General features: G+C 50.3%; 1 protein-coding gene across 1 annotated transcript; it reads left to right on the top strand.

Annotated features, from left to right (window-relative positions):
* The first annotated feature begins 22 nt into the window (after nt 1–22).
* On the top strand, nt 23–24239 carry MICALL2 (MICAL like 2). The gene is made up of 17 exons (XM_050317415.1): nt 23–245; nt 6620–6668; nt 10229–10370; nt 12334–12494; nt 13141–13262; nt 13641–14312; nt 14517–14686; nt 15459–15534; nt 15852–15967; nt 16488–16637; nt 19387–19442; nt 19954–20077; nt 20667–20757; nt 21114–21187; nt 21517–21631; nt 22559–22605; nt 22697–24239. The coding sequence occupies exons 1-17, from the start codon at nt 103–105 to the stop codon at nt 22774–22776; spliced, it is 2388 nt and encodes a 795-aa protein (XP_050173372.1). The 5' UTR covers nt 23–102; the 3' UTR covers nt 22777–24239.
* Nucleotides 24240–25740: the final 1501 nt, after the last annotated feature.

Consider the following 25740-nt stretch of genomic DNA (forward strand, 5'->3'; position numbering starts at 1 on the left):
CCTCCTCCCGGCCGGTCCGGCCGCCCCCCGCCGGCAGCTCCGGCCGGGCTGGGCACGGCTGGGGTGCGGGGTCCGCAGCCCTGCCCGGCCCTGCCGAGGGCCATGGCCGCCATCCAGAACCTGCAGCTGTGGTGCCGGCAGCAGTGCGAGGGCTACCGCGATGTCAGCATCACCAACATGACCACCTCGTTCCGCGACGGCCTCGCCTTCTGCGCCATCCTGCACCGACACCGCCCCGACCTCATGTGAGTACCTGGCTGGGCGTCGAGGTCCGCGCCGGGGCTGCCGGCCCGGCGGGGCCGGGACCCCCCGCTCGTGGCCGGGGACCCTCTCCGGGCTGCGGCCATCCCGCCGTCCATCGGGCTGCGGACCCCGCGCTCTCCATCTGCCCCAGAGCCCTCGCTGAGCTGTGGCCATCCCTCCATCCATCGGGCTGTAGGTGGGCTGTGGCCATCCCGCCCTCCATCGGGCTGTGACCCCGCATCCTTCATCTGCCCAGGATCCCTCACCAGGCTCTGGACCCCGGGCCCTGGGCTCTTGCCTTCCCTGTAGGCACATCACCAGCAGCAATCTGCTCGCGCCCACGCTCAAAATCTTCTGGAGAAAAGCTCTGCTCTCCCTCTGCCTACATGTGCTTTCCTCCCCCCCACCTATATTTTCCCTTTTCTTCCATCTGTGGCTGAGTTATAAATGTTTTAAATGTGCCCTTTCCATTGCAAAACAAGTTCAGGCACCGATCTTTGAGGGAACGTTTCCTTCTTTGCTGTTGTGTTTGCTCTGGCTGGGCTCTCCTCGCTCAGCCCGACAGCAGCTCGCTCAGGAGTCGCGAGGCGAGGGCTATTTAAACAAAATGCAGTAAAAGGGCAGGGCCTAACAGCCACTGGATTCCTGCACATCCTTGTTTTTCCCATCTAGAGCTCTGCCTGTGGGAGGTTAAAGTGCTTTCCATGCCTTGCTGGTGGCATTGCTGGTGCCCTGCGGGTTTTGAACCATCCCTGCCCACATGTCAACATCTGGGAAGGTGAATTGCCAAAGGGGGTCACAGATCCTGCTTCATAGTTGGTTTTTCTTTTGGTTTTGTTTTTACTCCTGGGGTCTTTGGTCTTTGAGATGGGGGAATTGAGAAGGGGGAGGTAAAGGCAAGGGAGCAGCTCAAAGTGTGCTCAGCAGTGTTGTTTGGAGCATTAGGGCTCTCGCGGTCAGATGTGCCCAGCTGGTAGAGGAACGGGTTGGGTGGTCTTTACTGTGGTTTTCCTCCTGTCTCCCATGTATTCTGCCTTTTTCTAAATGCTCTCAGGACAGCCTGACACATGGCTTTGTGTGCAGAGATCCCTCTTACGGGTATCTCGCTTCTGGTGGAACCCAAGAGAAGGTCTCCTCCTGTTTTCTCTCCTCTGTTGTGTTGAAACTTGAGAAGAGGCTGGACATGCCTTGGCAGCAGGAGGTCAGTGCAGAAGACTCAGGCACACTTTCCCTGTTGTCCCCAGTGCTTGGGCAAGTCACCAGGGTGTTGCTGTGTGTGACTTCCTGACATGCTGTCATGTCCATGTGACTCCAGATATTTCCTTTCCTTCCTTTGATTCACAGTCCCAAAAATACAAAATACTAGGGCAGAAAGGTTGAGGTGGCCAGGAGGAGCTCGTAGGGGGGCTGTGGCTGCTTCCTGGCTGGCTCTGTTGCTGGCCCATCTGGAGCATGGCTGTACACCAGAGCTCAGCAACTTGAGAACTAGAACAGTCCTGTTGCCCAGTTTAGTGGGTTGTTTATAATCCTTGAACTGTGCAGCAAGGGTTGTGGATAGACATATCTTAAATAAATTCTCCTGTGCTGAAGAGGGAAGATGTTCCTTGTGGCATCTCTCTGTTCCCATTCATTTTCTTTTATGATGGATGTTCTGCCTGACTTTATGCAGGATCTTAGAGAAGCTCTGTGTGACTTGGACCAGCTCAGCAAGGACTGCATTGAGGTTAAAATAAGAGAAGCTTTTATCTGTGGCCTCCCTCCTCAGTGTCAGTGCTGTAATACAGGAAAGCACCAGGTGTATCCTTGGCTGGGCAAAGTCCTGCTGGAAAGAAATTACACTTTCAAGTGGCTGTTGGCCAGGGCTGCCAGGTGTCATGTGTTGGATCCTGGAGCAGAACACTTGTGCAGACTGTCCTTGTATCTCTAAAAGCTTCTCTGACTGTTCTTGGTGCAGGAGACACCAGCAGAGAAATGCATCTGGGTGCACATGTGGCTTGTCAGCCCTGCCTCCCAGGGGCTCACCCTGGGCTCCTGCCCTTGCTTCTAGCAAAGATTCCAGTTAAAGATAAAGACTATCAGACTGAAAATAAAACTAGGAAAGGGTAATTGGTGTTTAGAGCTCTTGATGTGCTTGCAGCAGCTCTGCTGTATAAATTGCTTGCAGAACAATTCAGTCACGGCATCGGAGTTTTGCAACAGTGTGTTTTCTGTCTTGGTTTACACAAATAACATTCTTGGGCTGAGTGCAGGGGATTTCTCCTTGCAGGAGCCTGAGAAATTACCAGGAAAACTTCAAGCAATTGCAAAACATGGACATAATCACAGGCTTCTCTTGTGGGATATGTGGCTCAGAGGACAGGCTGGTGGGGGTCTCTCCTCCCTTCCTGTTTTCTTGCTGGAAAACATATGGAAAATATGGTAACTTCTCCAGAACTTAGCTGTTGCTGGTTTATGTGTTATCAGTGAACAGGGCAGGCTGTGTAAAATTAGAAATGCATTTCCCACTCACTTCCCACTCATGCAAGGATGCTCAGGGGGAGTGCAGATGCATGCTGATTTACCATGGAAAGTAATTTTTTTGTCCCAGCTGAGGAGTGCTTCATAGCCAGCCCCAGCCAGGCATGCACTCTGTGTCAGGCAGGTCCCAGCCCGTTTTCTGGGATGATTGTGGAGTCCTGAGGCTCCTCTCACCAGAGGGACATGAAGCCTCGTGGCAGCGTGGTGGGAGGCTGAGCACAGCAGCTGCCATGTGTGGTGGTGATGATTGTGCAAGCGCCAGCCACGTTTTTGGTGACCTTGGCCTGGTAAGTGAGTTAGAAGAGGCAGGGGAGCTGTGCACGCTCACTCAGATATTAATGCCAGATGTCAAGGAAAGGTTTTGATTAAGAACCTTCTCTTCGTCTGAGATCTTGCTCTTTCACAGACTGCAAGCTGGTGAATGGGCTGGTTGTGAAATCCCTCTTGGCAGCTGAGCAGCAGTGGGTGCCCTTTCCTTCAGCAGCATTTCCCAGGTCACTGTCAGCTCAGTGGGGCAGGATGAGGCTGAAGTCACCAGTATGGGCAGGGAGGTCCTGACCCTGCTGAGGACGGGTTGCCTGCAGTCTCCATCTCCTTAGCAAGGGGCTGGGGTGAAGCAGAGCCTCCTGCTTGGCTTTGTGGTTTTGTGGATTGTGTGACAGGTGTAGGTTTGGGGGTCAGGGAGCCCGTCTCTTGTCGGTCACCCCAGCAGCACATTGCAGCTGCCAGCAAGAGCACAGCAGGGTGGAGCAGCATTCCCGAGAGGAGGACGAGCGGGAGTGTGGAAGGGGGCCATCTTCCAGCTGGAATTCCCAGCCTGTCCCCTCTTCCCAGGTGTTTGCACCTCCAGAAAGAGTGCAATTGGAAGGTCCTGTTCCCAGCAGGGCACACTGGATTTGAACCCCCTGTCCAAGGACTGTGAGCTGGCAAAGGACACCTCACTCTTTTTCAGTGATCTTTTTGACTGCTCGTGTCTCATTGTCTATGGAGAAAACAGCACAAAAGTGCCAAGAAACAGAAACTTTTGTGGTGCCATCATGGCTCTGGGATTTACTTTTTTTTCTCAGTCTGCTCCAAGGTCAAGTTTCCAATCAAGTTAGTGCTTGCAGTAGCAGCAGCAGAGATTCCTCCTCTGGAAGCACATGTGCTTGCAGAGGACTGTGGCATGTTTGCAGCTGGAGCAGTGGGTGGTCACGGAGATTTGTGGGTCTGAGAAATGCTCAGCCGCTCTTTTGCTAAGGGAAGGATTTTTTTTGGGAGCTAAAAACTTCACTTTTATTCCTATGCTAGTGAAATCAGCTCTGATTTGTTTCCAGCGCTGGAGGCCCTCTCTTGGGTCACATTTATATCTTTCACCTCTTCCAATTAATTCAGTTGCCTGTGTTTTCTCAGTGGAGAACTCCTACTTCTCTGTTTGTATTAGCTTTACTGTCTTAGGATTGCATTGGTCCAGAGAGCTTTGATTCTCCAAGATAGGAGATGCACCAGCAAGATCAGTTTCCAAAAGAATATTATATGTAAGCAGTTCACCTAAATGTCCACAGAAGGAGCGATGCTGAGACATCAGGAGACTCTTGAAATGACCAAATAACCTGGTTGTTTGCACTTCCTTTTGATGAATAGAAGGAAATTTGAGACATTCACATTGAAAAGATTGGGGGTTTTAGGTCTCTGCTCCACGCCAGGCAGTGCACACACCATCACAGCAAACAGCATTCAGCGTGGTTGAAGGACACTGACTGACAGTAAATAGTAATTCCAGCATGTTGTGTTTTAAGTGTCAGCATGACCAGGGAATCAGGAGCTCCCCTTTGCTCTTGCAGGTGTTTTCATTCATTTCCCCGCTACAGAGATTATTTGGGAACAGAACTGGGAGTGAGGCAGAGAGCTGCAATCACTTCCTTCAGCTGGCTCTTAGAAAAAGACATTTTTCCCGCCTGACTCAACCAGGATGATCATATCTATTGTTTCACCGAAACTTTTTTGGCTCATGATTATTTTTGTTGCTCTTTTTAATCCATTTTCTCAGGGAAGGGAAATCTCTGGGCAGGAGCACTGCTTGAAGTAAAACCTCCTTAACTCTCTGATTTTGCACAGGAAAGAGTCTATGATTTAGAGTGGGATGTGCCTTTTCTTTACGTGCTCCTTGGGGGAGTTTGACCTTTGGGTCTTATCTGTCATTCTTTCCCTTCTTATCCCACACAGCAGTACCGGATGTGGGAAGCAGGGAGGAGGCATAAGCTGTAGCATGATGGGCAAACCTGTTTAAGGTGCCTCTCTTATTTATGATGTAATGCTCCACTTTCTGTACTAAGTAGATAAAGGACCTGGCTTGCTCCTTGCTGTTGCAAGCGGTGGAAAAAGTTCCCCTGCTGCGATGCAGATCATGTGTTTGTCTCATGAATAGGTCGCTGAGAGCCGGCTTTGCCCTGGCTTTCACACTGTTACCCTGGCTCCTCTTGCAGGTGAGGGACTGGCTCACAGGGCAGGTCCACACTGGATAGAAGGTGCAGAAATGCAGAACATGCAAAGTTGGTGCTTGTAGCCTTTGCTGTTTATCAGCGAGGAGAGTTTCCTCTCGGATGTCAGCCTCTCGCTTAGCTCTGTGCCAGCAGACACAAGGATTGTAAAGTGAAACGGGGTTATCGGCAGGGAATTGACCCTGCCTGCTTGCCTGGGCAGGAGGGAGCAGTGTTGGAGAGCAGGGCTGCCAGCCAACAGCCAGTTTTGTATTCACAATTTGGAAAGTGGTTGTCAGTTTAAAACAAAGCTGATTGTGGCTGTTTCCTAAGCAAGGGACACACTCTGCTATGGGTGAGGGAAGCACACTGTGGCTCTACTTTCAGTAGCACAAACTCATTCTTCTCTGTGCTTTCATCCCTGTCCTGCCAGGTCCCAGGTTCTGAGTTCACAGTGCAGTGCAGAGAGAATGGCATCTGGGTTGGACCAGAGATGGGGAGAGCAAACCTGGGGACAGCGGAAAGGAATTGTTGACTTCGACTTGTAACTTGTGAACAGTAATTCTTGCTTCCTTTTCAGTTATTGTTTATGATTACAGATCAAAAGGGACAGCACCAGGGAAAGCAGAGTAAGATTCCTACTGGCAACTTTGGTGTTACCAGCTGCAGTATGGTGTTGTGGGCAGAGGTATTTCCCAGGTAGATTCCTGGTGCTGGTTTTGTGGAGCTCTCACAGAGGAGAAAAGAGGATTTGAAACCAGAACTTTGGGTGCTGCTGGGCCCAGGAGCTTCTGAGATCAGAGGATCTGGGTGTGTTGGAAAAACGTGTGATACGTGCAGCATATGAGGGATCCATGAGACACCTCCTTGGAGCTGAGGTCTCTCTGTGGGGAGACAACTTTCAAGACAGGAGAAGAACACAGATGTTACTGGAAAGTACTTTCAGGGAGAGACTGTTAAAACCTGGCTGGCAGGCATTGGTGTATCTTTATGAGGCAGGAGAGAAGTAAGACTTTTCTGGGGAACAAAAATCACCCCATAAGTTAGAAGTTGCTCCTGGCTATCTCAGCAGAACCCCGCAGTCTGACTGGGGTGTTTTGGCATCAGCATGTCCTGTCCACCAGCAGCTGTGGGAGTCAGCCCTGCAAGGGTAGGTGTGCCAAACTGTCTTGTGCTGCCTGTGGGCAGATGGCTGTGCCTGCTGCACATCTCTGTCCAGGGAGGTACAGCAGGTCTGTGACTGTCTCTGGTGGGATCTGCCACGCTGCTCTCTCTGGAGCTGTCTGAGGGTGTGGGGCTGCTCTGTCCCAGTGAGGCTCCAAGAGGTTTGAGAAGCTGGGAGTGAAGCAGTTTGCTCTTCAACACCAGCCTGAGATTTTTCTCTTCTTTTGGTATTTCAGAAACTTTGACTCCCTCAGTAAAGAAAATGTGTATGAGAACAACAAGTTGGTAAGTAACTTCTAATGTTTTACTTTTGGTTTACTTATGTCTATAACCTGACAGCTTGCTCGTGTGATTTAGCAACAGAAACCCTGCAGACACCTTGTGCCAAGTGTGCTGTATTCAAAGCCTTTACCTTATTCTGCACCTCCTAACCTTCTCATTTGAACAGCAATGTCCAGGCTGGCTGGCTGCTTGAAATCACCCTCAGACTGTTCACACTTCTTTGCTGGCCTGTTTCCAGTGGCAGCAGGAACTCAGACAGAGATGCTAGAGGTCAAAACATAGACATATTGTGTGATGCTCCTGAGGGATGGAGCAGGAGCTGGGAGGTAGCTGGTGTGAGAGAGGAAGCACAGGGAGTATGCCCCCACTTCTGTTCCTTCCTGGTACAGGGATCAAGCTGGAGACATCCTAAAACCTGATCCTGCCTGGACACTTCACTGCAGCATGGCACTGGAATTTCTCATGTTCTTTCCATGAAGGAAGTACAAGTTACACAGGCCAACCTCCTCCTGCACTGGATTCAGGCGTGGGCTTAGTAACCTAAGGAAGGATTTTCCCCTCATTTTCTCCATCACAAAAAGAGAGGCGGTGGATTATAACACTTCTCTTCCCCTGGCATCGCTCCACGCAGCTTCATGGCTGCTTGGCAGGAGCTTGGGATGTGAATGAGCCATGGCAGCTTACCCTTGTCTGGGCTGGAGGAGTGGCATCCTCTGACACAGTGAGCTGAGGTGAAGTGGTTCTCTCTGCTGAGAGAGCTGAACTTGTCCCTCCCTGGCTCCTCTGCTTCTGCTCCCCTTCATCCCTGGCCGTGCCCACAGTGCCTGTGATGGAGCCCCTCTCCTGAGCTGGTGCTGCAGCGTGTGGGCAGTCAGTCCCGCTCCGGGGTTCAGCCCTGCCTGTTCCTCTCCTCAAGGTGAGATTCAGACCATGTGTTTTGCCCTGGAGGTTTGGAACTGGGAAGACATCAAGGTCCCTTTGCCATGGAGGGGCATCCTGACTGGGGTTCTCTGGAGCCCTGAGTGTTGCTCCTTCCTTGACTGGGCTGATGGTCTCTGCTCTGCCAGCAGCTGTGCCTGTCTCTGAGAAATGAGCTGTATGAGCTGCCTCCACTGCTTTTATTAATGAAAAGCTTCTTTGTGCCTCTCATAAAGACTTGCTTCCCTCCTTTGTCACAGTCTGTGTGTCCCCCCCCCCTTTCTTAGTTTCTTTTATGTTTTTTGTTTTGCTCTCTCTTCTTCATCCCACCTGCTGTAGGATGACTTGACTAAGTTGCCATTTCACTGCTGGTATCCCGCTGCTTTGGTTCTGCCCTCAGTGGGATTGACCCTCTATCTCCCTGTGGGCTCCTGGGCTGGCCTCCCCCATCAGACTACTCTCCATCCTAGCTCCTACACTTCCCTGCTCTGACTGCCCCTGGAATACGAGTGGGTCTGATTTCTCCCAGCACCATTTCTCTGCTGTTGTTCAGACTCCCCTTGATGCCTCACCATTCAAAAACTTCTTTTCAGAGGCTGTATTATGCAAGTGAAAAAGGCTTGTTTGAGCTGCAGTTTACCATATAAGGAAGAATGTGTCACTTCTTAAATGCCAAAAAAACAATCCCAAGCCCTAGAAAAATTTCAGTTGGTGGCAATTTTTGTTAAAGACTTCAAAAATATATAAAGAGGAGAAAGGTTTCTAGAGGCTTTGGATCCAGTTCTTTCAGTGCTGGTGGATGGTGGTGTGGTGCAGAAGATAAAGCCTGTGTCAGAAGCAGGCTGTGCCAGGCTGGCTCAAGTGGCCTCGAGTGTATCACTTTCCATTTTGCATAGATGAGGCAGCAGTGGCACTTCCCTCCCTTGGAAAGCACTTGGAGCTGCACTGATGAAAAGCATAATACAGAAGTAATGTGCTGCTTCTTTCTTTTTGCTCCTCTGCCTGGGCAGGTGGGTAGAGGAGAAGGGCAGCTGGACCCTCTTAGGTGGTGATACTGTTGGGTTTCCAGCCAAGAGCAGCTCCCAGAAATATGAGGATGCTGTAGGCACATGGGACACCACATCCTAGTGCTGCTCTCTGCATTGCTCACCTAGTTCTGGCCAAACCTGTTGTGTGCATAGAACATTCTCCTCTTTGCGGTCCAGGCAGCCCTTGCACTTGTTCTGTGCCTGTTGCACTGGTCTGACCCCTGGCACAGTGTGGCAGGAGGTGGCATGTCCTATGTTCCCACTTTTCTGCACACCAGGAATGTCCAGCAAGAAAACTCCACTGGTCAGACCAGTTGTGCAGCCAGTGAAAGGGGAACACTCCAAAGAATATATTAAATATCAGTTTACAAGACAGGCAAGTGCCAGGCTGGGCTGGCAGCTGGGATGACACAGACGGAGGTAACTGGCTGAAAGCATTTTTAATGTCAGCTCTGTTACATTTTCACTGGGATACCCAATGGAAAAAAATGGTAATTATCTTGCTGAAAAATAGTGGCTGTTTGTTTCTTCTAAGCAGGAGTGGTTGGCTTGTACACCAACACTGTGTGTGTCCGTGCCAGAGGTCAGATTCAGAGGGTTTTAATATATTCAAGTCTTTTGTTAACCCTTTCACTGTGGGCTTCAACAGTAGCCTTCTTTGTGCCTCTGGTCCTGCAAGTGCTGTTTTGCTTCGCTGTGTTGGCATTTCAAAGGGCATGCTCCAAAGAGGGAGGGAAAGGATTTTTTTCCTATAAGATGAGAAGGAACAGGGCTGGAGAAAGTCCTTAGTAAAAGCATTACACTGAGTTGAGTGAGGGCAAAGTTGCTTCATGGATGCTGCAATTTCTTTTTGGTCCTCTAATAAAGTCACTTGTTCAGAGGCAAGAAAATGGCTTTTGCCTCCTTTACCTGACTTTGATCCTGCGGTTTCAAAGCAGAGAGCACCACAAAGAGGAATATTTGCCCCAAATACACGTTAGGCAGCATGGAAACAGTTAAGGTGGAAGGGAGCTAGGTATCAGGAATTCTTCATTACACCTCTCTTCCCCCTTTCTGGTCTGGGAGAGAGGGGTCCCTCCTGCAGCCTGAGATTTCCCATTTTCAGGTGGGGAAGAGCAGACAGTAGTAGGGAGAAAGCTTTAACATTTGCACAGCACTTGGAAATGAAAGCTGCCTGCAAGCACCTACCAGCCCACCGTTAATTGGGGAGCGCTCCAGGTTGGGCTGGAAGCCTGGAAACGAGTCTGCCAGCCTGGACTGACACATTCCCTTCTGCCAGGCCTGGCTCTCTGCAGCTGTGCACTTCCAGACAGAGGCAGGCTGGAGGAAGAGCAGGGGAAGCCCAGGTGAGTTCCTGTGCAGTGAGTTATGGCCAGCTTGCCAGGCCAGATTTTTGGCTCCCTGCCTGGATTTCTCAAGGCGGTGGCGGGAAGCCACGGCTCCGTTGGTTCCGGTAGCGGCTGTACGATGTAGGAGTTAAACTGGTGCAGCTGTTCCCCACTGCAGTTATTATTTGAGTGGGGCTGTTTGCAGTGCAGTTTCTTGCTTCTGATGAGAAGCAGCTCTGCTGTCTGGGCTGGACAAGACCCTTTTTTTTTTTTCCCCTTCCTTCTCCAGGCGTTTCGAGTGGCGGAGGAGGAGCTGGGGATCCCAGCCTTGCTGGATGCAGAGGATATGGTTGCTCTGAAGGTACCAGACAGGCTGAGCATCCTCACCTATGTTTCCCAGTATTATAACTACTTCCATGGACGGTCTCCTAGTAAGTACCATATTCCCTGGAGGGATGGGAAGGATCAGGGCTTCATTTTGTGCTTTTCCTTGCCTCCTGACAAGCTTGGAAAAGCAAAATAGACTGCACAGAGGCCTTTTTGGTACCAGAACTATTTCACTGAGGGATCTGAACTCTTTCCACACCAGCCTGCAGTTGTACCAGTGCTTTTGGAAGGGTACAGGGCCATGTCTTGTCTTTAAAACTGCTGCCTTAAAATTTAAAACAGAGTCTAAGCATTCGTATGGTCCAGCCAGACAGGAGCACTGGAGATTCCTCTCCATGGTCCCCACTTCAGCTTTCCTTTCTCAAGCACCTCCACCCCTGTTCCAGTGTTTGCCACACTGGAGGGCTGGTGAGAACATGGAATCAAACAAGGCTGAGCTTGTCTGTGGGGCTGTGCCAATGGAACAGCATCAAGGGTAGTGCTTGTACAGCACAGCAGTACTGATGGAAGGAAGGAGAAGAAAATTATCACCTTGACTGGCATAATTGTGGTAGCATTTCTGTCAAATGTAAAACAGGCCACAAAGCTGCCAAGGCATTATATTCACGTCCTGGAGAGTTTATCTGGGCTCGCAGGAGCATTATTGTAGTCTTGGTTTATATTTGGCTTTAAGCTCATCCAAAATGAAATAATATGATAAACCAATTTCACAGGTTCCTCCAGAGGAAACTTTAGAAAGTGGGACATGAATGACTTAACTTGTTAAGGTGAATCTAAATGGAGAGATCTGTAATGAAAATGTCCTACATCTTGGAAAGAAAGCATAATTCACTCAGAGTTAACCTTAATGTCTAAACTCTTCCCCCTATCTCTTTACACATTTAAGTATGCTTTTTTTCTCCCTCTACAACTTCTTCCCTCTCCATTTTTTATTTCTTGTTTGAAGAGCGTTCTGATCAAAGTCAAACAAATTCCATCGTGTTTGTGCCAAGTGGTGAGAATCTGGGTCAGGTTGGGGTCTTTGCTCCCTCCCCCTCAGCATCTTGCCTACCACATCATCAAGCACAGCACATTTTTATACTCTCTAGTGTCCCACAAAACACTTTGGTTGCATTCCTGCTGCTGGGGTGAATGTGTGTGTCTGAAAATGAGCCCAGCCTGGAATGTGCCCTCTGACACCAAGAAGAGTCACAGAATCACAGCCGTGCCCTTCGAAGGGATTCCAGCAGGACCATGAAATAAGCAGGACACAGCAGGACAGAGAAGGGGAGCAGGCAATATATTTATTGAGGTTGTGCATTTACGGAGGAACAGAGCTGAAGCCACCCATCTTTGTGCTGGGCTTTGGGAATTCAATAAATGGCACAAGTGGGAAGTGATGGGGCAGCCCAAGCATGAACTGTTTACTGAGTCAGCTGTCACCAGTCCCCTGGTCACTGTGATAGGAGCCCTGGGTGTTTATTTGGATAGTTGGCTTTCCTGAGGGAAGACTGCTGGGAACTGGGCTCCCTCTCTGCTCCCTGCCCAGACTCTCTCTGTGTTTACTGAGAAGGGTATAATCTCTTTTCAGATGGGTGCCCACTTGACTGGTCGCTCTTGAAGTGAAGCTGTGGCTCAAATATCCCACAAGGAGCACAGAGACATCTCATTCAGAATAGGAATTGGTGCAAAAATAACGTCCCCGTGAGACAGTCAGGGGGTCCTGTCTGGAAAAACTTGGCATGAAGCCTCATTTCCCAGGGAAGTCTCCCTGCACTTCCGAGGGCATAGGGCGTCATTCCTTGCTTGACTGAAGTGTGTTGGAGATTCTCTTTTCTCCACTTGTAGTGAATTTTGAGGGGTTTTATTTCATCTGCAAATAAAAGAGAATTGAGTGTTTGCAGGCTGCTTGTGGCAAGTTTTCACATCAGAACCACTATGGCATCTCCAACTCTTTATAGAATTACTCCTAAACCCATGAGTTTTCCTTATGTTCCCTTAAAATCTTCCCTTCTCCCGTTCTCCCAGTTGGAGGCATGGCTGGAATCAAGCGTCCTTCCTCTGAACCTCCAGAGCAGCATCCTGGGAAGAAAACTGTTCCAGAGCCTCCTAAGCCAGTGCCACCAAAACTGCCTCCTGCCCACCCACCAGCCAGAGCTAAGCCAAAGGAAACCTCCCCAGTTACCACGGTAAGAAATGTGGTTTTGGGTGTTGTTCTTAGCTTAAATCTGTTCAGTGAGATGTAGAGTATAGGCTAGTTCAAGACTCCTAGTGGTGAGGACTTAGTCTAAATTTTTTACTCACTGTGAGGGATTTAATCCAGAGGTCTGGTTACTGCACAGGTTGAGGTGGGAGTCACTGGAAAACCATCAGCCACCTGGGGTTCATCTCGTGGTGAACGGGACATGGTTGTCTTAGGACATGGATGTGCTGTTCCTAGATATTGGGGATGGAGATTTTGAATGGGGTGTATTATTTTTACTAGAAAACATTGATTCAATTCTTGGAAACAGTTTCAAAGCAGAGTAGGGATGAGAACAGGGCAGAAGAAGGGAAGCCTTTTCCCAGCTGATTTAAATCAGAGACCTTTGCACTTCAGTTTTCTACAGGCAGACAGGACACCCTGGTCCTCTGGTTTGATGGGAACATATTCCCCATACTCTGTCCTTCTGAAGGCTGTCCCACTTTGTATAATCAACTGGCTGTAGGGAGCAGGGATTTCCTGGACATCACTTCTCTGCCCTCTGTGCATGCCAAACGCTTGCCTGTCTGGGAGATTTGTAGCTGTACGTGGGGCCATGGTGCTGCCTGCTCACCCACTGCTTCTCCCCACAGAAAAGGGTCCTGGCAGAGAGTGGGAATGTCCCCAGCAGCAGCTGTGGGGTCTGTGGGAAGCACGTGCACCTGGTGCAGCGCTACTTGGTCGATGGGAAGCTCTATCACAGGAACTGCTTCAGGTACAGCAGCTCATCAAAGCTGGGGCACAGCCCCGGGGGTTGCAGAGGGCCAGCCTGGATCTTTCGGGACTGGAGGGAGTGGTGTGGGACATTTTTTACGAAGTGGAGGCAAACTGGGCTTGTTCTTGACCTGTGCATAAGGGAAACTCTTGACCTGTGCAGAGGTCTGTTTTCATGCACACCTTTCCTGCTTGAGGCTGTGCTGTGAACAGCTCCTGTTCTGGTGCCTGAGGAGTGTGCACACAGGGTCGTCTCCTTGCCTGTGTGGTACCTTCACCCTCCCTGTGCTGATGGTGGAGTTGTGCCTGCACTCTAAGCTATGTGTCAGTGGCCTCCCAGCACTCTGGAGGATGTTTTCTGATACTTTTGTATCCACAGGTGCAGGCAGTGTTGGAACTTGCTTCTTCCTGGAAGCTACAAAGCTGGGCCTGAGCCCGGTACGTTCATCTGTACCAGCCACCAGCAGCCAGACAATGTCCAGATCTCTGGTCTCCACAGCACTGGGAACAAACCTGAGAGTACCCCAGCCCCTACTGCTGCCAGGGCGTTCCAGAAAGCGGCAGAACCTAAGAAACCAGAGCAGGTGTTGAAGAAACCCAGCCAGGAAGGCCTCACTAATTCAACCAAGCCATCTGTTTCATCTTCTGGAAGCTCTGGCTTCAGAAGTGTAAATACTCCATGGTCCTCTTCAGCTGTAAATAAATCAGATGACTGCAAAGGTACCTCGTTGGGGAACAAAACAGATCCCCGTGAAGGTACCCCAGCAGGGCCTCCTTGGACAACCTCTGCAACAAAAACACAGCAAGCCCGAGAAAATTTTTTTCGGTCGTTGGAGTCCTCCACCAATAAAAGTTCTGATGCTCAAAAACAAGCCCAGTCTCCTCAGGGCCCTGGCAAAAGTGCCCCTGCCAAAACCACTGCCGAGGTCAGTCGAGTGATTGCTGGGAAGGATCAGGCACGTAACAATATTATACAGGCTCTGGCTGGATCAAACACTTCTCCAAACAGGCCAGGAGGACTCAGTTCCACTGGCTCCTCAGCATCCAGCAGGTAAGCATTTTATCTTTCTCTTTTTTTACTGCTAAGGTGTTCCTTAGGATAATTTGGAGAAGTCCCTGCATCTTTCTTCTCTTTGTCCTGACTGCTGCTGTGGCTCAGATCTAAAGACGTGTAGAGGGACACATACAAACCTTTGGAAAGACCTAAAAGGGCTATCCCTTCAAAAAGACTCACTAGGCTGTTCTTTTTTTGCAGTGGCAAGTTTTCTCCCACCAGTCCTCAGAGTCCAGCTCCAAAAGCACAGTCCAGCAAAACAGGGTACCCAGCACCAAAGCAGGACAAGGTTACAGACCCTCTGCCCAAGAACCAGGCTGCCAGCAAACCTGTTGACTCTCTGCACAAGCCAGAGTCGAAAAGCAGCAAAGGTGAGGATGATTCACACACAGCTCTGCCTGGACATAACAAGACAACTTTGCCTTCTTCTTGGACCAGTACAGCAAATGTTCTGTGACTCCTGTACTTTCTGTCTGTACCATCACATAAGGGTTTTCTGAGTTGTGGGCCTCAACACACCTCCATTTGTCCCTCTGCAATTTCTCCTTCTGGCATTGTGAGGTAGGCTTTCCCAGATGGGAGACCTTGTCAGAACTTTGTGATAATTTTTGGATTGCAGTTGGGGCTCACCCAGCCTCCTTGTCTGTTTTGAACCAAGCTTCCACCATGGTGACTGAGCTGTGGGCCAAAGGATGATATTCTGGGGATTCCCAGTGTCTCAAGCACTTCCAGGTGGCTGTCTTTTTTTGGGCCAGAAGCAGTATCTCTCTGCAGTTTGCTGTGCCTTTGTGGATTTTTTTTGTCTGCCTCCCTGCCCCAGCCATTGGTCTCTGAGATCTGAGCTGTTTGTGTTGTATTGCTGTTGAACGTGCCTGTTCATTTACTCTGTGGCTGTGTTTCTTTAGCTGCAGAGGTTTTAAAGCATTTGATCTGAAAGGGACAAAATACCACCAAGATGATTTACTACATACTGTATCTGAATCCGTCCATGTTAAACTTGTTGAGCTGGTGCTGGTTTGCTGCAGTAACATCATAATATCTGCCCCAGTGCATGGCATATCTCCTAAGATTCTCCTGAGACTCAAATCTGGCTTGTTTCTTTTTATTGGATCCAATATTATGTTGCTGTGTTCCTTTCTTCAGGAAGCACAAATGTTGGTGAAGACAAATCTGAGAGCCCAGCAGACTGGAGATCTCGGCTGAAGCCCGTAGCCAACAAGTGAGTGTCTTGGACATGAAAGGTTTCCATGACAAGTGAATGGGGATGTCCATGCCTGCATCTGTGTTTGTTGCTGCAGGTCTCTGTGCACACAGGAGGGAAGAGCTCCTGTCTTTTTGTGCTACTGTTTTCAGTAATTAATGGAAAACACAAAGGCTTTCATTTCTGGGGAGGGAAAGCACATTTCAAATTGCTGGACTCTGATTAGAAAAGCGTGACCATCCCAGATGGAGATCCAGCCCAGGATGTCCAGAACTCTTCCTGTAAACCATTCTGCAAGGGGAATGGGTTTCTACCTTTGTCTTTCTTCTTTGCAGAGACCAAGGTGGCTCTAAGAAACCTACTCATAACTCCCAGGTGGGAACAGGGAGCCCAGCACACAAGGACACAAAGCCAAGTCCATTAGTTGTCCCACCAGCAAAGCAGCACTCTGGTATGAAGGATAAAAGCTTTGCCTTCATTTTGCTAATCAGGCAGGGCACAGGCATTAGGGCTGCAAGGCACGTGTGAAGAACATGTTGGTAGAGATTGTGTCTTGCTTTCTTTGCTCTCTGCATCTGCTTTGGCCCAGTGGGTCCTTTGTTTGGAGAGCCATCTTTCCCCAAGGAGAAGGATTCAGTCTTCCTAGGGTGCCATTCTGTGAGACAGTCAGCAAGATTTCACTTTCTCTTGCGTGATTGTTTAATGGTGGGAAATCTTGCTGATGTTTCCCAACTGTCTGTTCTTCTCCCAACTGTTTATTCTCCTCTTCTCTTACTCTGGCCTTGTAATCAGTGCTTTTTCCCTGTTTACTTTGGGCTTATGCCCTTCATTATCACCAAGAGAGGAGAACTAGGACTAGAAATGGAGTTGGCTAGTGGTGAGTGCCAGAGATATTGAGCAATAAAGGGATTTTTTATGAGATGAGGGTTGAAATTTTTTTACCCAAAACCTCTCTCTGCTTCTTAATGCAGCTTCCTCTGGTGGATTCGTTAAGAAGTTGTTGATCCCCAGCTCAGATCTCATCAGGAGTTGTCAGAATTCAAAAGAAAACTGGGAAGATCCTGGGGGCACTGCCAAGAAGGAGGAAGATGACAACCAGTTGAAGACAAGCACTGCTACATGTAAGATCTCTTCTGCCTGCTGAAGGGCCCTCTCTCCTCTACACTGTCATGGAACAGCCTGACTGGTCACTCTGGGAGATGTGTCCCCAAGTTTTCTGTGGCTAATCCTGTGGCTGTTGTCATGAGGGGAAAATCTGTGTAATGAATTTTTATTAGCCAGCTTGGCCTAAGCAGGAAGCAGCAAGGCCAGAGAATTCAGTGGGAAAGGAAGAAATTAAAATAGGGATTTGTCAAGGTCACTGCCCTGTCATTCTTTAGACTCAATGCTATGAAGAGGACCATCTCCTAATTTGGGGAACTGAGATCTACTTGATGTTTCTGTTCCTCTTCAGTTGAGCGGCTTTGGGAAATAAAAGGAATGCAGAGAACTGTCAGCCAGAGACTTCAGCTGGCAGGACCCACAGTAGCAGGAGCCAAGGCTGCTGTTTCTTAGACTTTCAGAGATGTCCTGACCAGTTCTGACCAGTTTGTCCCTACTCTTAATGCAGTTTCTTACTCCTGTGTGCTCAACCACAGCTTCACTGTGCACCCCTCCTCCATTGCCCAGTTGTCCTTGCTCCATCATATCCCACCACTACGCTAATGAAATGTTCTGGAACTAACCTGATGTTTGCTGCTGTCCTGCTTGCTCAGCTTCTTTGTCTCCCCTTTCCTTACCCCATCTAGCTCTGTCTTATCTGTCTGGAGTAGAAGATCCTCACACCATGGCTCAGCCCTGCCCCTGATGTTTGTCTTGGAGCAAGCAGGATGGGTCCCGAGGGCTTGGTGGTCTCACGCTTTGGTGTTTGTTTGCTGGTTCCAGCATTGCCCTTTAGCCAGGACCTCTGACAGCTACAAAGCATTCAAACTCCACTTGTCTTTTTTAAAAGGTTTGGTGTGCCTCCTTTGCCCTGATTTTCCTAAAACTTTCCATCTCTTTTTTTCCTCAGGCCCAGCCAAAGGTTCAGCATTAGTCTCTCCCAGGAAGTGAGCTGTTAAGATAAGGGAGGCCGGGCTTTATATCAGTCTTTCTGAAGCTTAATGTTTCCACTGGGGAGTGGCACCTATGGGAAACTTTCCCAGCAGTCTCCCCCACTTTTTCATGTGTGTCCAAGTCTGCCCTCTGAAAGGCTGGTCTGCTGCTGCTGTCACTGAGCAGACTGTGGATTAAGGGCAGAGTGTTGCTCCTCTGTGTAGGTGTTTTACCTCAGCACTCAGAGAGATGCTGCGAACAGTCAGCTGCTGTTCCTGCCCTTAGTCCTGGTGGTTGTGTGGGGCTGTGGGTGACGGGCATTTCTGCAGATCATCCGTTTTCTTTGTTGTAGGTGGTGTTTTCTGTTGAGAAAGGAGGCCCCATGGTTTTCTTGCCAACTGTCCTACTTCCAGTTTGCTGGCAAGCAGCCAACCCATCCTGTGTCTGTCAGGCCAGAACTTGAGGATATCATGGGATATCAGACCCTGAGATGGTCAGAGTGTCATTTTACTGGTTCTTCCCCTCCAGTGACCTTGGTCTTCTCACGATCACCAGGGCAGCTTTCTGCCTTGGTTGGAGGTGCTGCAGAGGTCACTCGGAAGGAGCCTGGAGATGCAGGGCTGAGCTGGGAGAGGGAATTGTTGCTCAGGCAGACAGGTTGTGGCAGGCCAGGTCCCTCTTGGAGGAACCCTTAAGAGAAGTGTGAGTCACAGGTAGTTTATGGGGCTGCAAACAACAGCATCCAGAGGGAAGAGATCCCTGATGGAGGATAACAGTGCAGGGACAACACAGCCACATCCAGCATCTTCTCCTTTTGCATTCTTCCTAAGAAAGTGCAGTAGAGCAAGGGCTGAGCAATTGGAGAGCTGTCCTTGAGCTCTTCCTCAATTGCCAGAGACTCTCATGAGGCTCCCCTAGTCTGTCTGGCATGTCTTTCTCCTTGTGTGTGCAGCCTGCACTGCTGCTGCCTTTCTTACAGCTGTGCTCTTTTGAAAACTAGAGTTTTCCTTCGTTATCACATCATCCACGTACGCCTCTGTTCTCTCTCTGTGGTAATTATCCAGCCCAGCCCCTCGGGTATCCAAATACCTCACACTCTTCTGTAGTTATCCTTGCAGCACAGTTGGGCAGAGGAAGCTGAGGCACAGTGGAACAAATACATATTGCTTAAGGATTGATTTTAATAGGTGTCCAGGGCCTAAATAATGCTGTGTAGTGGGGCCTAAGGGACTTCTCACCTAGGAAGTGTTTTGTGGGAGGAATTGAACCTTAGTTTCCTGAGACCTATGCTGAGGTACCCTAGACCATCTTTGTTTCATCAGTATTTACTGATACTTCCTTGCAAAAGAGCACTAGAGGGACATTTTAAAGTATATCTTGGTGTTTCCTGTGGCAGTAACCCAGCCTTTCTGTGGAAGCTTAACAAGGGGTGGTTTTTGCCACATATATAAATATCTTTGGGTTTTAACAAGGTAGTGAATGAATGTGGAAGTCAATATTCTTGGGTGGAAGTTCCAAAGTCACACCTGAATTAGGTGACTGCCTATACCCTGAGGTTGAAAGCAGCACCCTGTGAGTAGGGGATATCTGAGTGACAAGCCATAAGGAGTAAATCTGGCTGTGAGGACACACCTCTCACCTTGGTCAGGCATGCAGATGCATGTGTGTCATCTGTGACCTCTGTTGGATGGCTGGGGCCTGTTGTGCTCTGCTGGTGTAGGCACTGTCCCACACCATAAAATTATTTAAAGGTTGTTGTGACGTTCTTTGTTTGATTTTTTTTTTCCTCCTTTCTAGTTAAACTCCCTGCTCCAAAAAGCAAATATGAGCCTCAAGTGGTGTCCCCAACCAAGGTATGGCTGTAAACCAGGTGTGAGGGGAACAGGCTGGGGTTGTTTGTTATCCTTCTGGAGTGCTTGCCCAGATATATCAAAGTTTGTCTTATTGGGAGGGTTTATTTGGATTTCAGGGAAAGGGTGAAAGGCACTGGGGCAGAAACAAGATGGAGAGGCTGCTGGTTATCTCCTATGCAGGGAGACAATAGAAGCTGGAATGAGACAGAGCCAATCAAAATTATGGCAGAGGTTGTGTCCCCAAACAAAGGAGGGAGAATGTCTGTGGGCTGACAGGTGTGGGTAGAGTTATCACTCACAGCAAACATATTGCAGTGCTGTAGTGTTGCAGTGGCCACCACTCTGTTGTGAACAGCCAGCTCTGCAGCTCTGCTGGCTTGGCTTGGCTCTTCCAGGATGTGGTTCTGCAGTTGGGCTCCTTAATCCCCCTTCCCATCTCTGCCGGGGCTGTGACCTCAGAGGGGGTTCTGAGGGCACTGAGCTGTATTTGGTCCTACATTTACTTTCCTAGCTGCACCCAGACTACATCCCTGAGGATAAAATCCAGGAGAAGGTGTGTGACATTGAGAAGCAGCTGGATGAGCTGGAATTGAAAGGAGTGGACCTGGAGAAGCAGCTGCGTGCCTGTGAGGGAGGTAAAGGAGACCATGAGCCAGCTCTATCATGTGGGGAGGTGTGAGGCTCATGTCCTACCCCTGGGCACTCTTGGCTCCATTTTTAAGGGCTCAAGCTACACGTGAGGCAACAAATTGCCAGAGGTACCTGGTGTAGAGAGATAAAGCCCTGGGAATTTTGAACCTTCTCTGGCTATTTCATAACCTGTGCTTTGAGCAAGGTCTTGTGTTAATTTGATTGAGGACCAGAGAGTTTTGGGAGTGGAAGGCCACTATTGATTTGGCTTTTGGATCCCAAGCCAGGCTGGCTGTCATGGATGGCTCTGATTTCACAGGGCTTGGTGGGTTCATGCAGAAGGGCAGAGTTGAGGCAGCCATGTGGAAGATGAGCTGGGTGTCCTGTAGCAGAGTATCTGTGAGCAGCTTCCTTGAATTCCTGGGGAGTGACCTGCATCCCTTGTACCCAGGAGTTCCAGAGATCACCTGTTTTCACTTGAGGTTGCCTGTGGCTCACATAACTCATCTGAGGCTCTCCATCAAGGGACTGTGTGTTTGAGCCAGGGGAGCTGAACTGCAGATTCTGCAGTCTTGCCCTTTGTCTCCTTTGCAGATGAATCTGAGGATGCCCTTATGGTGGATTGGTTCAAACTGATCCATGAGAAACAGCTGTTGCTCAGACAGGAATCAGAACTGATGTACAAGTGAGTACAACCAGAAATTCACCTGCCTGCTTGTGCACTTTACCTGTGAGCAGTGGACGGGAGGGAGTGTGGCAGCCCAAAAAAATAATGCATCAGTTGGTGGGATGAGGAGGGTTGAGGATGTCTCTGGGAGAACTGCCAGCAGTATTTGCTGATGGGCCTTTGAGCACCCAGGGTCTGTGAAGAGCTCGTGTGGAGGGAAACATCACAAATGTGATGGAGGAAGATTTCCCCTGACCCACCAGCACCTGCCCAGGTGGTGGGCAATGCATTTTGAGGCTTTAGCATGGCATGAGAAGGGTCCAGCCCTGGGGCATGGTGGGGCAGGAGCTCATCACTTCTGTCATTCCTTCCAGGATGAAGCAGCAGGAGCTGGAGGAGCAGCAGTGGAATATTGAGACGGAACTGCGACGCCTCATGAGCAAGCCAGGTAAGGACCAGCCACACTGGGAGTCCTGCTGGCCCCAGGCTGTGTGGATCCCTCCACTTTGTGTGCCAGTCCTGGGATGCTCTTCAGATCTAAATGGCACTGCCAGGGATTGCACTCGCACCGTGGGATGTCCCCTGACTGTGCTGTCCAGCTGTCAGGTACAGACTCCCTGCAACATCCAACCCACCTCTGCTTTCCAAGGGAATGTAGGATGTGCCCCTGTGTGTGAGGATGATAAAGTTAGACTTGCTGGAGCGGGGTGGAGGCAGGAGGCACAGTGGGGAGGTACTACCTCTGGCTGTGAGATGGGCTTCCCTTGTTTTGTGCAGACGAACTGAAGACAACCAGGGAGAAGGAGAGAGAGAAGGAGCTTCTGGAGTCGTACCTGAACACGGTCAACGATCGGAATAATATTGTGGAGTGCCTGGATGAGGACAGACTCAGGTGAGGGCCCTTGGATGGTGGGAAATGAGCCAACACTAGGGAAGACATCCATTATATTTCCACTGCTGCCCAGGCTGTAGGGGTGGATGAATGGCTGTAGTCCAGACTTCTGCTCCATGAGAGGTGGGTGGTCACCTGTCACCAACCATCTTGCCCTAAATGCTGCTGTCTTTGCATCTTTGGCAGCTGTTGGAAAGAGATCAGGACTGCAGTCCTGTTCAGTGTTCTCTCAAGCTAAAGCTGCTGTTAAAACAAGGGCTGTGAAAATGTAGAAGGTGGGGGAAGAGAGGGAGAGGCTGGAGATGAGTAGGCTGGAGGCAGTATGGGAGCTGCAGGAAGACTCTGGGAACATGAAGCCAGGAATGTGTTCATCTGCTGCAGCAACTGAAGGAACAACTGTAGCCAAGAGCTGGATCCTTCCCAAGTTCAAAGGAAGACTGCTGTGTCAAGTAGCTGGATTTGTGCCTCCTGATGCTGAGAGCAGCCTCCATTTCCTGACCTCAGGGCACCAACTCCAGCTTCTGGATTCTAGTAATGCCCAGGCCCAAGGAGGTGATAGCAGTGTGCTTGTCCCCATCGCAGTGAGCACCTCCATAGCACCCTGGGCTACTGGTGTCTCAACCTTCATTCATCTCCTTGGGTGTGGTGGTGTCTCACCACGCCATGAACTCAGATGATTCACAGGCCAGCTGGGAGAAGGCCTGGAAATCCCCACACAGGCTCTTGCTTTCAAGGGAAGCAGATGCAATTTGTTAATGTCTAGGACTATAACTGCAGGGGTTTTTTCCTGCACCCTTCTCAGGGTATGCTGTGGAGGTTGGTCATTTCTCGCTGGGGGAATAACAGCAGTCTTTGTGTGGTTTTTGGTGTCTAACACCTTGTCATGAGCACAGCAAAGTTTTCTGATATCGTGCTGTTCCATTTCAGAGAGCTAGAGGAGGACCAGATGCTGGCAGACATGATCCAGAAGTTGGGTAAGGGCCCTTTGTACTCCTACACAGCGGCACTGGGGGGCACTGGAGCTGTGGGTAACAACCTGCTCTGTGTCTACTCCCTCTCCTACAGATGGATCTTTTGAGAGCCAGGAGCCAGAGAGGAAGAAGAACAAGTTCCGCTTGTCCAAAATATGGAAGCAGAAAAAATAAGAGTAAAGCTCAGGAGTGATGTTCCTTTGCCCAGCAGCCCAGAGAGGCCCATCAACGGTGTGGTCCTTCCTCAGTGCTGCTTTCCTGGAACTGTGCAGGACTGTGATGAGACTCCTCTGCTCCCTGACATGGAGACTGCAGGTTTGAGGACCAGAGGGACGGTGTGAATCCCCTTTGACCCTGGTATGGGGCCCAAGGATACCTTTCCCAGAAGATGGACTTCTAAGACTTTTCCTTCTTTGGCTCTAGCTCAGAGCTGGCTTCAGCCCTGTTGGCAGCTCAGGAGAGCAGAGCTCAGTTTGCCCATCCAGCCCTTGGGTCATTATAGTCCTGAATGCTGGAGTGTGGCCCTGCATGGCACCCCACAGTGCCCCACTCCTGTCACCCAGGGTGTCACCCAGGATGCTTTGCTTGTCTGTGGAAGGGCCGTTGTCCCTCCATCCCTGCCTGTGCTGTGGCTCTTTGACCAGGATCAGAGATGCAGAGAGGGAGATGCTGTGTGGCAAGAAAGACTGAGGGTCTCCCCCTTGTCACACCAGTGCAGACTGGAGCTGCAGCCCCCACAGCCCAGGGGGAGCAGAGAGCAGAACCACCTCTGTGTCTGTGGGGTGGGATGTCCTCGACCCACAGCAATTTCAGCAATAGTGATTTGTTTCCAGACCTCCTTTTGGGAGTTGCTGTAGGCTGATTTCTCAAAGCCGTGAGGGATTGCTCACTGCTTCATTCCCTCTGTGGGGGAGATCTGTAGCTACCTTATTTCTCTGACTGCACATTGGAGCAGGATTTTCTTTGTCTGTGGCCCATCCTGATGAAAATGAACAGAACTCTTCTTTTAATAACCTGGTGCTAACTGGGAGCAGAATGGAATTTAACAGGTTTGCCTCAGCCATGAGTCTTCTGCATGGGACCAATATTTCAGTGCCTGAGGCTCTGTCCCCGGACAGCCAGCGCCCTCAAGGGGTGCTGTGGCTCACCTTGGTGAGACCAGGAGTGTAGGAGCAGGTCCTGGCCTCTTGGCAGTGAGTCTTTCTAGCCTTCCCTCAGTCCAGTGTCAGCAGCCAGGCGCTTGCCCTGTGTGGTAGCACCCCCTCTTCCCAGTCAACCTGGGGAGCAAGGATGGAGACAGTCACGGAGAGATCAGATTAATTCATGATGCCTCTAGCTCTGGGATGCGTGGACTTCCCTCCTCCCTGCCAGCCAGGTATTTTGAGGATTCTGCGGGTCCTGTTCCCCGGCAGGGCCAGGGATTTTGCACGGAGGAGGTTTGCTCCCGCTGTGCCGCTGGCAGAGCAGAGGCGATGCGTCCCTTTCCCACGAGGTGGCAGTGGGACTCTCCGTCCCGGGCAGGGATGTGCTCGGGGTGGGACCCGGAGGGGGTTCCTGGTGCCCGCAGTGTGTGCCATGTGTGTACAAGTGGTGGGACACCCCGTACCTGCATATGCTTTTGCCCAATAAAGAGTTACTGGAGCAAATCTTAGCATCCCTGTGTGATTTTGGGATACTGGGCATGGGCTGGTTGCTGTGAGCACTAACAATCCCTCTCCAGGACTTGGCATAGCTGTGATGGAACAGCTCCCCTGCCCAGAGCCTGCAGGCCAACTGCACGTCCTGGGAGAGCAGCAGCACCGAGGGGTTTGTCACTGATTTTGTTTAGGTGTCAAACTACCCCCAGCTCTCAGGTAAGTGCTTTTCCCCCCCTTGCTGCTTTACCATCATGCACATCCCAAAGCCTGTGGGGTCCCACCCTGGCCAGCAGGATGTGGGAGAGATGAGAGGCAGAGCTTTGTTTTGCCAGAGTTGTACTGTGGTCCAAGTGTGTACCAAGTGTGAACCAAGCCCTGTACAGCCTGGCCCAGCCCCACAGCTCCTGCACACCCTGACAACTGCTGGTTGTGAGCATGAGGACAACTCAGCTTGTTCCTCCTTCCTCTGCCTTGAATTTGGGACTCACAGGATTTGTAATTCCAGCATTCTCTTAATTCAGTGAAGCCCTAGAATTAAGCCGCTGGCTAAGGTGGAGAAAGGAATGGCTTTTCTCCAGCTGGCCGCTTTCGGCTGAGCTGATTCCCCCACCTGACCCCCGTTTGCTCTCCTGGCACAAGCAGCTTTGCTCACCCTGTGGAAGTGCTTCAGAGGGCTGAGCAAGAGGATTTGGCCTTGGGTCTGAGCAGGGAGGGAGGTGTTGGGAAACCAGCTCTCTCTCCATAGTGGTCACCCCTGAGTAATTAGGCAATCCAGGCACCCTCCTGTAACCGAACAGGAATCAAATTCCTCTCCCTTCTCCATGAGAAAGGAGTGTTTGTGCTCTGCTCCAGCCCCATCAGACACCAAGCCCCGAGGTCAGGCTAGCAGGGAGTTGACAGATACATTGCTGTGTGCATGGGGGTGTCTGCATTTCGGTGATGACTGGGAGCTTAATTACTCTTCTAGGTCAGCTGCTACCCTTCCAAAGTGGTTTAAAGGGGGCTGAGCTTCCTGCTCATTTCCTGATGGCCTCCAGTTGGGTTCAAAGCCTTGACAGCTCCTGGATACCTGGGGTACTGCCACTGCTTTCTTCGTAGCTGAAGAGGAGCATGGGGGCTGCACAGGGCCTGGGGGCTGCACCCCAAGCCTCTGCCACTTAGGAGGCCCCTGGGGGTCCTTCTGCAGGCTTGGGGTGATGAGAAAGCTGCTGTCTGCTCTGGCACTTCCAGACTCACAAATGAAGCTGTGATTAGGCTCTGTGTGTGTGTGTGTGTGTGTGTGTGTGTATGTCTCTCTCTTCTGCCGTTTTCTTTAATTACAATCTCCGAGGTAATTTCTGACGCATCATTAACAGTTCTGAGTAAACAAGGGGAATTCTCCAAATTATTCGCCATGAGCACAAAGGGAAATCGGCTTTCATCGTCTCCCTCTTCATCCAGGGAAGAAGCTGATCTGCAGTAGGCACAGGGAGAGAGAGGAAGGGAGTGTTGTGGCTGCCCT

This window comes from Myiozetetes cayanensis, unplaced genomic scaffold (assembly GCF_022539395.1).
Source record: "Myiozetetes cayanensis isolate MyiCay16 unplaced genomic scaffold, myiCay2020 scf20-37, whole genome shotgun sequence".
In the NCBI taxonomy this organism is placed as follows: domain Eukaryota; kingdom Metazoa; phylum Chordata; class Aves; order Passeriformes; family Tyrannidae; genus Myiozetetes; species Myiozetetes cayanensis.

What these genes read in the sequence shown, in the direction of transcription:
- MICALL2 (XM_050317415.1), top strand. Translation starts at nt 103, where the DNA reads ATGGCCGCCATCCAGAACCTGCAGCTGTGGTGCCGGCAGCAGTGCGAG. An exon ending in ACGCCTCATGAGCAAGCCAG is followed by an intron (nt 21,188 to 21,516) that starts GTAAGGACCAGC and finishes TGTTTTGTGCAG; the next exon opens with ACGAACTGAAGACAACCAGG. An exon ending in CTGGATGAGGACAGACTCAG is followed by an intron (nt 21,632 to 22,558) that starts GTGAGGGCCCTT and finishes GTTCCATTTCAG; the next exon opens with AGAGCTAGAGGAGGACCAGA.